This window comes from Helianthus annuus, chromosome 3 (assembly GCF_002127325.2).
Source record: "Helianthus annuus cultivar XRQ/B chromosome 3, HanXRQr2.0-SUNRISE, whole genome shotgun sequence".
Classification (NCBI taxonomy): domain Eukaryota; kingdom Viridiplantae; phylum Streptophyta; class Magnoliopsida; order Asterales; family Asteraceae; genus Helianthus; species Helianthus annuus.
In genome coordinates this window covers 157,832,342-157,844,425 of record NC_035435.2, presented here as the reverse complement: position 1 = coordinate 157,844,425, position 12,084 = coordinate 157,832,342, and the positions used below count along the sequence as shown (strand labels likewise).

At 35.5% G+C, this 12,084-nt stretch overlaps 1 protein-coding gene across 1 annotated transcript; it reads right to left on the bottom strand.

Annotated features, from left to right (window-relative positions):
• Positions 1–681: 681 nt before the first annotated feature.
• Positions 682–9,628, bottom strand: LOC110930218 (nuclear pore complex protein NUP98A). The gene is made up of 13 exons (XM_022173467.2): positions 9,471–9,628; positions 9,045–9,120; positions 7,880–8,164; positions 6,657–7,265; positions 5,920–6,132; positions 5,189–5,844; positions 3,336–3,411; positions 3,199–3,241; positions 2,986–3,124; positions 2,779–2,895; positions 2,514–2,694; positions 2,364–2,426; positions 682–1,713 (listed from the first exon to the last, which is right to left on the bottom strand). The coding sequence occupies exons 2-13, from the start codon at positions 9,061–9,063 to the stop codon at positions 1,028–1,030; spliced, it is 3,087 nt and encodes a 1,028-aa protein (XP_022029159.1). The 5' UTR covers positions 9,064–9,120; positions 9,471–9,628; the 3' UTR covers positions 682–1,027.
• Between the last annotated feature and the right edge of the window lie 2,456 nt (positions 9,629–12,084).

Sequence of the window (12,084 nt, the reverse complement as noted above, 5' to 3'; positions counted from 1 at the left end):
AAAAAAACGAGTTAAAAAAAGGCTTAAATTTTTTACATGAAAGATATTTATTATTATCAATCATTTCAATCCAAAATTGAAAACGAGTAAGGTTTACATTATTTAAAACGAGTAAGAAATTTAATTTACATAAAACTATATAACTAGTAGATTTTATTTAAAATATCTATTTAAAAAAAATACTGGTGTAACAAATAGATTTTATGTTAAATAAGAAATTTAATAAAAATATGAAAATAAAAAAAATAAATAGAGTTTATGTTAATTAAGAGATATAATAAAAAGATGAAAATAAAAAAAATAAATTTTGTAAAATTGATTTAAACTTAAATAAAATTAGGTGTTAATACCCAAATGTGTTAAATTAATAAACTTAAAAAAATGCAAAGGTATTTTAGTCATTAATTAACTAATTTTGGTGTTAGTAGTTAGTACCCAAATGTATTACAAAATTAAAACCATAGAACCTAAACCTGTTAAAAAATAAAGTTAGTACCCAAAGACGAAAATAGGTATAAACCAAAGGATCCATTTGTGTAATTAACTCTTATTATTATTTCTTTGTTAATTCTTGATGCATATTCACCTGTTATTTTACTTTATTGTGGGTTTTGTGGGTCTTTTATTTATGTTTCTTTGTAGATTTGGATTCACAAGCTTAAGTATTTTAAAGAAAGAAACTCAAAAAAGCTCTTAGGCCATTCGATACAACACAAAAACAAAAAAAGGATAAGATGAAAACACCAAAATCCACATGACTGATGACTGTTACATCACAGTAAAAAAAAAAAACAAAAATTACGATTCTTTGTTCAAATCCACCAATAATAATGTTTTGCTAGATCGAACATGACTTGATAAAAAACACAAAAACAAATAGAAAAACGTGTATGTTGGTTTGTCAAACCACAATAACAGAAGTGCAAGTTTGCATGAGACGAGCAGTCCACCACAATCACTGGCTTGTAGTTGTATGTATAAGTGTATATCACAAGCTCTATACAAACCAGCCTTAGATAACCGCTTATCATTCAACCAGTGAGCCATCCTTATCCTCGTCGTCATCTTCTTTGAGCGCGTATCGACTGAAATGGCTGACCCTAAACTTCCATTCTCCTTTAACCGGGTCATACGACACAAACTCCGCACCTTGGTCTTCAGCTTTCTTCTTTAACATTTCTTTATATTTCTCAATTCGAGGTCCTTCGGTGAATTGACGCCCCGTCTTTTTATCAAAACACTTGATATTCAGAAGTGTTACTTCAGCGGGCTTGTTAAGGCCTTGTCCGACTGGCGGTTTTTTCGTCTCGTCCATATAAACAATCACTTCTCGGTTATTAAACTGGATAAGAGACTCAAGGTCCAGTCGTCTCACGTCGGTTTCCCCAAAGAATTTAATGCTTCCATAGTTATGCCGCCCGACTACAAAGTCCTTTACACGGCGGCAGAAACCCGGTTCTGCGCGCTCTTTAGCGGCTAGTTCTTGGATCCGTGGCTCGGTGTAGTAATCTGAATGGCGAAGTTTAGGCATCAGTGCTTCAATGTCGGCCCCATGTTCGTAAACGATTGCCGCCTCACCTGCTCGGTGACCGGTTAAGGTGATGTATGAGTCGGATTTTGAAGTTGGTTGATCGTCGTGTACACCGTTTGTTTTCTGGGTTATCTTGACGGAAGTAGTTTGTTCCTTGAAAATGCCATTTTCAGAATGATTTCCTGCATGAAAAAAAAAAACAATTGCATTTTCAGATACCAAAAAATTAGGAATTGTTGAGAAGAACTATAAAACTGAACCACACAAAAAAGGAAAAAAAAACGAACCGAAATTTACGGTTTGGTTACGGTTTTGCATTTTATGAAAAAAGAAAAAAAAACGAACTGAACCGAACAACCTAAAATATCATTTTTTTAAGTTTGTTATATATCAATTTAGGAATTATTAACTTTATTCTTGAAGGTTAAATATTTACAATAAAACATTAACATGTTTATTTATCTTTGAAATGCTTTATCCATTGCCTACAAGAAAAAACAAAATGTAACATAAAAAATATATGATTTTCAAAGTATTAAAAAGGAAAATCTCTTAATAAAAACTTTGGAGAAACATAGAAATAGATTAGAAGGTTAGGTTTATATAAACAATATTAATTAAAAAGGTTAAATATAATAACTTAAATATAAACATCTAAGAAAGATTCTTAAATTTTGGATTATACTTTTAATTTTTGAATCTTACGTAATTTTGTTCCAAAAACCGAAAAACCAAACCGTTGCTAAAACCGAACCCGAACGGTTTTCAAAAACCAAAAACCGAATATTTCGGTTACAGTTTTGGTTTTACCAATTACAAGCAATGATCTTACTGTTCCCATTCTCTGTAGGGCGTCCATTTTGATGCGTGGTAGAAGCAAACTCGGTATATTGACCTGAATTAAGATAACAATTTATAATGTCGAGAAAGCAATGATTTCACTTTATTTTCCTAACATAAATACATTAACTGGAATAACTACCATTAGTTTGTGGTGGAGAAAAATTAGATGCATCTTTTTCTTTTGGTTTCTCGGCAGATGCTTTTGCAGGCCATTGTTCAACAGGGCGAATAACGAGAGCCCTTGGATTCTCTCTGGGAATGAAAAGAGCATCGGCTTTAGGTGTGCTCGTAGTCTCTTCCTCGTCACTAAAAAACGAAACCTGCAGAAATCAATCAAAATATTAAACACGATTCTTTTATCATGAATATGAAGTAAGATAGCCACTCGAGTAAAACGTATCAACCTTTGGACCTTCATTTTTGGGGTGATATTTCCTTGCAGGCAACCTAATCCGCCTTTGAGAAAGATGCCGAGAAGTCAACACAGATGATATCCTCATAGGGGCTGGTTTGTCAACAACCTACAAAGATTAAAAATATGTAAGCATATAATACGATATTTACTTCATACTATATGTGATTGGTAGTTATATATTATATAATTTACTTACTGGCAGGCTAGAAATTCCGTACTGAATTGATGGTGCATTTCCCACACGCCCAATTGACATCTGCGGCATTGCAGGTAACGTTCCGAACGGATTTGTAATAGACTGTGGCTGTGCTAGTGCGGGGCTCTGACTGGCAGGCCTGTCATATGAAGCATTGAGAAATTACTAATTAAACGAATAATATATAAACAATGAGAGGGTTAAAAAGCATACGCTTGTCCAAAATTATTCTGACCAAAAATGCTTGATGTGCCACCTGTTAAAGCAATAAGAAAATAAGATTATAGTGAAGAGAAAATAAATGAAAATTTTCAAAATGGAATTTAAGAAGTTGAAAAGTAGTGTATCACCTGATGGTGCTGCAAAGCCAAAGCCACCAGTATTTTGGGTTGGTTGAGCCGATTGAAAAGGATTTGAAAGAGAAGGCTGTATATATAATCAACAAAAGTTAATAGTTATAACGGATTCGGTCTCACAGAGCTATAAAAAACTAACAAGATCATACAGTACAAGCGAAATTCAGAAAAAAAAAAAACAGTAGAGAAATATACATGAGAAAAAAACAACAGATCTCCGAATCACGCATTCCATAGAAAACACTTCCAATGAATAAAGCTTATATTTGAAAACATACTATATACAAAAAGAAGTATTATGAGTCCCTGTGTTTTTCTCAAATACATGAGAACTCTTTAAAAGGATAAAACAAACTTACGGATATAAACAACTCATTCTAGAATGGTTACCATAGAAGTAAACAAAAACATGTCAACACGTTTGACATCATCCGCGTACAGGATTCAGATATTTTAATCAATGGTGAGAATATGCATTTACAAGCAGGTACGTGTGCAAACATAAAAAGGACACAGTTAGGTGATGTTCGTACATTGTACATAAAAAAACATTTTTTAGCTATTGAATTTGAAAATGTCACAAGGTGAGCGAACACAAATAAAATCAACTGTTAATATTTATCCACGTTTTTCGTCCTTGTGGTTTGTCAAAAATCACTATTTCAGTCCATTAGTTTAAAAGTTGCCAAAACAGTCCCTGTGATTTCGATTTCGTAAGGTGAGCGAACACAAATAAAATCATCTGTTAATATTTATTTGAGTTAATTACGGTTTTTCGTCCTAGTGGTTTGTCAAAAATAACGTCCACCCATACTAACGCCATCCAGTTATTCTGTTAGTTTATTTGAAATGACCATAATGCCCCCGTTATTAAATTTAACATTAATAAATAGTTAGTTACGTTTTTCGTCCCTGTGGTTTGTTAAAAATAACCATTACAATCCATTAGTTCTAAAAATTGCCAAAACAGTACCCGTATCTCTCACTTTACTTTTCACCATCCCCGTTTCCTAAGATCCGGCCACCTAATTTCCCCATTACAATCGACGTCAGTAGGAAAACTTATTGCCTACTTGAAAAACTTGAGGGGTGGTGGGCATAATGGGTGGTGGAGGTGGTCATTGTTCAGGTATGTGTGTGAGGTACTGGTGGGAGATGTTGAAGATGGATGAAGTAGAGAGGGTGTGGAGCCGAAGCAGGTGATCTTCCGGCTGGATTTGAGGAAACAGGGAGAGCGAATAGTAGAGTAAAAGATATTAGATAGATGAAATTGTTAACTGCCATTGTTGGTGAGTTGAAGGTGAAAGTTGTGAAAGTAATGGTACTGTTTTGTCAATTTTTAGAACTAATGGACTATAATGGTTATTTTAACAAACCACACGGACGAAAAACGTAACTAACTCTTTATTTATTTTCATTTTAAAAACAGGGGCATTATGATCATTTCAAATAAACTAACAGAATAACTAGATGGCGTTAGTGAGAGTGGACTCTAATAGTTACGAAAGTGAAACCACATGGACTGTTTTGGCAATTTTAAAACTAATGGACTAAAATAGTGATTTTTGACAAACCACAGGGACAAAAAACGTAATTAGCTCTATTTATATTTATTTGTTTTATATCTTACTTATGACCTTGTAATTCAAAGACATTTAAATAGTATTCCGGTTGTCAACTAATAGTCAGCAGTTTCATTAGTTGACCAACTAATTGATTTTGGACATGTGATTATGTGTGAGCTAGTGATGTCATAGTTTCCAAAATCCTCATCTCACACATGCTCTATTAACATTTAATGAATTATAAGTAATCGCATACGAAGAATGCTAACAAAGGGAACTTACAGTTGTCGGATTGAATCCCATGCTGCTGGTGCTTAGTAACGAAGGGGTGCTAGAGAACAAGTTTCCTCCAAACGCATTCGTTTGACCAAAAGCCGGAGTACTCTGCCCGAAAGCCGGTGCAGCCTGCCCGAAAGGTGAGGAAGTCTGCCCAAAAGGAGAACTTGTTTGCCCAAGAGTAGGAGTGGTTGACTGGAACAAAGGTGATGATTGAGTGTTTCCAAAGTTTAAGCCAGTACCAAACGATGAAGTTGTTCCCTGGGTTTGAGTACCAAAAATAGACGTTGATGTTCCAAACGCAGATGTATTGGGTGTATTAAAAAGAGAAGGAGACGTTGTAGAGCCAAAAGCAGGAGTCGATCCAAAAGCAGGAGTTGATCCAAATGCAGATGGCGCTGCTGATGGTGTTGACCCGAAAGGATTAGACGTTGTAGTACCGAAAGGTGAAGAACCGAGAGACGGAGTTGAGGTCGCAAACCCCGGGGTGGTGAAAGTTGAAGTCTTTGGAGCAAACGGATTGGTAGACGTAGTGGAAGAAAATGGATTTGCAGATGATTGCCCAAATGCAGGTGACGACGAAGCAAACAGGTTCGGTTGCTGTGTGTTGGTCATGTTAAAGCCCATTCCACCAGAAGATTGAGCAGCAGGATTCGGGCCCCCTGAACCAAAAGAAAACATAACATTAAGAAACTGATACAAAAAGACGGTAACGGGGAAACGGAACTGATTATTACCTTTATCGCCCAATTGATAATCCTCCCATCTAAGTTCTTCGTGACTTTTTTCTTTGTATGCAGGCATTGCTGATATTGACTCAAGTTTTCCAGCAGTTTGTGTCCCGCTACCACTGTCGGCCTCAGGTGTTTGAGCATAAGGAGTTACTCTAGTTCCCCCACGTTGTTGCCCAAACCCGGAACTCGCAAACGCTGGTGTTGTGGTCTGGGCTCCTGCATGTTTGTGAATAGTAACAAAGTTCAGCAAAGTAAACCTTTTTGAGTAAAATCCCATTTTCGTCCCTGAGGTTTGGTCAGTTTTGCGACTTTCTTCCAAAGGTTTGTTTGTTTTTCGCATCTGGATTCAAAAGGTTTGAGATCTTGTCATTTTCATCTGGCTCATTAACTCCATCCATTTTTCAACGTCAAGTCTGGGGTAACTCCATCTTTTCTGTTAACTTAAAAGGCAATTCGGTCTTTTTCACCTTATGTACAAGCATTTAGCATAACGTACAAGTATTCAAAAGACCGAATTGCCCTTTAAGTTAACAAAAAAGATGATGATACCACAGACTTAACGGAAAAAATGGATGAAGCTAACAAGCCAGATGAAAAAGGCAAGATTTTAAAACAAACATTTAGACGAAAGTCGTAAAACTGGCCAAACCTCAGGGACGAAAATGGCATTGTACTCAAACCTTTTTAATAACAACACATAGATTAGATTATTAGTTCTGGAACAAATACTAGCTACGTACCAAATGGGGAGCTTTGAGCCCCGAAGGTTGTGCTAGTGGCACCAAACGGGCTGCTTCCAAATGCAGAAGTCGATTGACCAAATGCTGGACTTGACCCGAAACTGAAAGGAGAGCTTGTTGCACCGAAAGCAGGAGTAGGTGAAGATCCAAACGCTGGAGTACTCGCAGAACCAAATGCTGGTGTGCTTGAAGCACCAAATGCTGGTGTACTTGACGCACCAAACGCAGGAGTGCTTGAACCAAAAACAGAGGTGCTAGAGACACCAAATGCAGAGCCCGTGTTGCCAAATGTAGGGGTTGATGTAGAACCAAAAGCCGGTGTGCTTGTGGCACCGAACGCAGGTGTGGTTGTGGCACCGAACGCGGGGGTGCTTGTGGCACCAAAAGCAGGTGTGCTTGATGCCCCAAATGCAGGTTGACTTGATGCTCCAAAAGGGGAGGAACCGAAAAGATTGCTCCCAAAAGCAGGTGTGCTTGAGGCCCCAAAAGCAGGTGTGCTTGAGGCCCCAAAAGCAGGTTGTGATTGCTGAAATGAGCTTCCAAAAGGACTTGACGGTGTAGTGGATCCAAAGCCACCAAACGCAGGCTTCTGACCAAACACAGATGAACCTGTAATTTAAGTAAATAAGGTGAAGCAAATTAATTAGATATAATATTACAAGCTTTGATTTGACATAATATGACAATCAGAACAATATGAAACTGATGTGATCATAGTCAAGAGGCATACACGTCATGAGCCAAAATCAGGTATCTTTGTGAGATGTTAAAAAAAAAGTAGAATCAAGAAAATATAAATAAGAATAACTATTTAAAGAGGCAAGTAAAAACAATTGTGATTTTTACGTATGAACTTATGAAGTTGTTACAAAGAAAATTATACTCTATGGTTACTACATGACTACATATATGCACAATGTGCCGTCCACCGAATGTGAGTCACACTCAAGAAATACATCTAAATAATGATTCTACCGATCAAAACAAGATCTTGAGCCTTTGTTTCAACTTTCAACCGCAAGTTGCATGCTCAACAAAAAAAACCAATAGGATGCTTGAACAAAATAATGCGATTACTAGAATTCTAACCAACCACATCAGTAGATCTACACAGCATACTAAAGATACTCTTCACAGAACCAACATTAATATTAATTTAATATTATTAAAGACCAAGTTTAAGCCATATTGAGTACAATATTCGAAACAATATGTGTGCTTACCACCAAAAGAAGAGGATGAAGCACCAAAGGCTGGGCTTGAGGAAGCTCCAAAAGCAGGCATTGAACTCCCAAAAGCAGGAGTTGACGAGGCACCGAAAACTGGTGAGGAAGCTGGGGTACCAAACACACCGGTAGACGTGCCACCAAAAATTGAGCTCCCTGTTTGTGAACCAAAGGGAGACGTACTACCAAATGGTTTTGCAGCAAAAGGATTGCTATTTGGACTATTGTTCTGCCCAAAAACTGATGGGGACCCAAATGGGCTATTAGATGACTGCCCAAAAGCTGTTTAAAAATACCAGAAACTGTTAAATTCACAAAGTTGCTGATCATAAATAAATAAAAAAACATAGTGACAAGTTCCAAGAATCAAGCATACAATACAGAGCATGATGCAACATGACATGCATGTCAATAAGCATGTATAAATGGTTCACTTAAGAAGAAGCCTCAAATTTTACGTCCAGTTACACTCCTAAACATTACTCTATGCAAGCATGTACAATATAAAAAACATAAATGACAGATATTAGCCAACATATGGTTAACCAGAAGTACATCAACGGTTAAATAAGCACATACTATTTTTGGGCAAAAAGATTCATTTTGCCACTTGCTTCATTCTCTCTATTTTGGACACAGAAGTGAGGGTGTGATTGAGTTGCACATAGTCAAGAGAGAGCATGCGGAACTTGAAGCTCCACTCTTCAATAAAAAAAACAGACTTGGTTCTTTTCTCACTAAAAGTTCAATCACTTTATTCATATAGGTCCCGTTCGTATAAACACTTATAAAATATGGGCTTGCATGAGTATATAATCAAATCAACTCTGTCATTTCTTTGCCAAAGGGAAGTTTGCAACTTTGCATTGAGTTCTAAGTAAGTGAGTGATAATACTATGCATAACAAATTAAGTTCATATCTAATTTCCATCTTAGTTTTCATTTTAAACTTTTTGACAGATAATAATGGCAAACACTTCACTTTCTATTCAAATGCTTCAACTAAAATGACATTCAAAACTTAAAACATTTCATCGATTTACAACTTTCCTTTTCAAAACTAACCACTTAGTAAAAACATGAAGTAACTTAATAATACACAAGTTAACATTCATTCTAACACAAGAACATAAAAAATAAAAATAAAAAAAAAAAGACTTACGGTTGCTAGAACCAAACATTGTTCCTCTCTATTCCTTCACAGCACACGTCCAACAACAGCCTCCGGATCTCAAATTCTGAAATAACAAAACAAATTAATTCATTCAATAACAATAACTTACACCTCAAGCAACACGAAACAAACACACTATGCACTTACCACAACCACAACAACAAAAACAAGTATAAATTCATTCAGCTATTCTCATCTATTCAAATTCAACTTATCAATTCAGCAATCAAAAAACAAAAACCGTAAACACAAACAAATTGATAACAAAACCGGTAAATCTAGGGCTAACTGAAACCGAACTTAACACAACAACAACAACAAACGAATAAACAGCTGATAATCAGAATAGATACAATATATACAGGATTAAAACATGTAAGAATGCAAGCTAGGGTTATTGAACATTGATCGTACCTGATAATAAGCGGATTAGGGATGAAGATCGTGGATCTGTACGCAATAGCGAATTGCGTCGCCCTACGAGAGGGTTAGAGAGAGAAAGAAGGAAGAGAGAGAGAGAGAGGCGATTGTCTGTGAATAATAGGTCACGCTGGCAAGGGTAAACAAGACCAATACAATGAAAATAACCGTTTGGGTTAAAGTTAAACTTGTTGTATCGAGTCGGTCAAGTTAGCTTAAAACATACGCTCATTTTGAAAATTATGATTTGGAGATAAAATGTTACGTTTTTGTGTAACGGTAGAGTGACTGGTTTTGTGGCCGGTTAAAATTCGAAAATTATTATTATTATTTTGTAAAAAATTTTAACGGGTAATGCGATATGAATACATGATTAGTTGTGTAACGTAATATTTGAAGGGAGTCATATGTGTTGGTGGGTTAAATGGTTGTTTGGTTGGAGGTTGGGTTTTAAGGGTTGGAACGTTAAGTTGTAATTTTTTTTGTTCTAATTTGAAACGAATTAGTAGGGTGAAAACTCGTTGGTTGGGTTAATCCACATGTGATTATTTATTACATGGATGAGTCATTTCGACTATATTATAAAATGGACTTGTTTAGTACAACTCTACCTGGATTATTTTGTATCGAGTTTTCATCTTGTTTTAAATTGTAGCCCTTATTTTTTTTTTCCTCTTAATTAAACGGGTATAAACAATCATTTTTTTTTTGAGTGAATTGCAAGTTTTGTCCTTTATCTTTAGGCCATTTTGCAAGTTTTGTCCTTTATGTTTAAATTTGACGAGTTTTGTCCTTTATGTTTAAAAATCAAGCACGTTTTACCCTTTGGGCCTTAAAAATCAAGCACATTTTGTCCTTTATGTTTAAAAATCAAGCACGTTTTGTCCTTTATGTTTAAAAAATCAAGCACGTTTTGTCCTTAAAAATCAAGCACGTTTTGCCCCAAAGGGCAAAACGTGCTTGATTTTCAAACATAAAGGACAAAACTCGTCAAATTTAAACATAAAGGACAAAACTTGCAAAATGGCCTAAAGATAAAGGACAAAACTTGAAATTCACTCTTTTTTTTTCGAACATAGTTAGTATGGTTGAAACTCATAAAGCACTTATGATTATCAAAACTAAGGTATGTAAGCACTTCACCAAGAAAGATCTAATTAAAATTAAAACCTATAAATAAGCAACAACTTTGTGCTTAGGTTGATTGTACCATGGGCTTTGGGTGCTTTTCAAAAAAAAAAGGATCATAAAACCCTTCTTTCATCACTAAGTTATAAGGTTTGCAGCTGAATTAGGGGACCCTTCTTTCATCACCTGAGTTATAAGGTTTGTAGCTTAATTGGGGAAAGCTTGACGTCGCCCGTAGTAGCACGACGCCACCGATTTCAGTTGAGGTATCGTCTTGATGTTTTAACGGTATGCTCTTCTGTGTTCTCTTGATTTATCCAGTTCTTTAATTTCTCTTTAATTTTTCTGGTGGATCATGCCTACAGTCAGATTTTTCATGTTATTTTTTAGGTTTAGTTGATTGTTTGATTCTAATTTGGGGTTTCTGTTTTGATTTTTCTGTTTCTTCTAATGATTCAGTTTATTTTGCGTTTAGATATTCTCACTTGAGCTATGCATTTTCACCTTCTTTTAGTCAATTTTCACACTTATAGTTTTTGTAATTGAGGGATGAGCTCATGTCTATTTGCAGCTTCTTCGCCTGCACTAACCCTAAATGGACCCTTCATTTGGCATTAGGCTTTTCTTCAGTGAAAGTTTGTTTATCCTTGCATCATCGTCTAAATATCATTGATTTGCATAGAATTTAATCATAGATTTGTGGAAATCATCATGGGGTCATGGAGATGGAGCGTATTACCGAGTTTCGGATGAGTAATGTTCACATTGGACCAAGAAAACGGCAACGACTTGGCTGGGACGTTGTTCGTCTGTCAGTTACGGTATTAGATTTATTTCTTTTTCTTCAAATTTCTCTGATTTTGTTGGCCTTTTGTTTTGGTTATTTATATTTTGCTAGATCCTATTGAAATGTGAACCATTAACCAGGAACATAAAAGAAAGGAAATTTAACAGGATATGAATTTGTTAGAGTTGTAATTAGGTGATTAGATATGTTTTTGTCTTTTTTATTGACGATGTTGGAATTTGATGATGTAGCTTTTGTTTGACAATCTACGAACCATTTTCACCACCAAAATCCCTCTGCAATTACATATTTGTTTACAAGGTCAGTTTTTTTTTTTCAATTATGGATATGTGATTTTTGTTGTTGTTAGTTCTTCAATCAGTTCACAGTTACATATATGTTTAATTTTTTTAGAGTGCATACAAGCCCTAGAATGTTTTCAAGGAGAGGAAGGAATAAAATCATACTAAACACAGAGAAAAGAATTGTAAACTTTACATTCATGCCAGTAGGTATGGTGTATGACAACACATTGTTTTGTAGCAACCTTTAGAGCTTTGATGTACTTTTGCCTATTTACATTCCTTGATATTCAATTTTTGATTTTTAGAAGTTTAAAAAAAATTCTACATTGGTGACTATAACTGGATTATACTGACTTATGTTATCCTAAAATAACAGAACATGTAGGAC

What these genes read in the sequence shown, in the direction of transcription:
- LOC110930218 (XM_022173467.2), bottom strand. An exon ending in TGGGATTCAATCCGACAACT is followed by an intron (nt 3,412 to 5,188) that starts GTAAGTTCCCTT and finishes TTATATATACAG; the next exon opens with CCTTCTCTTTCAAATCCTTT. An exon ending in TGGCTTTGCAGCACCATCAG is followed by an intron (nt 3,242 to 3,335) that starts GTGATACACTAC and finishes TTGCTTTAACAG; the next exon opens with GTGGCACATCAAGCATTTTT.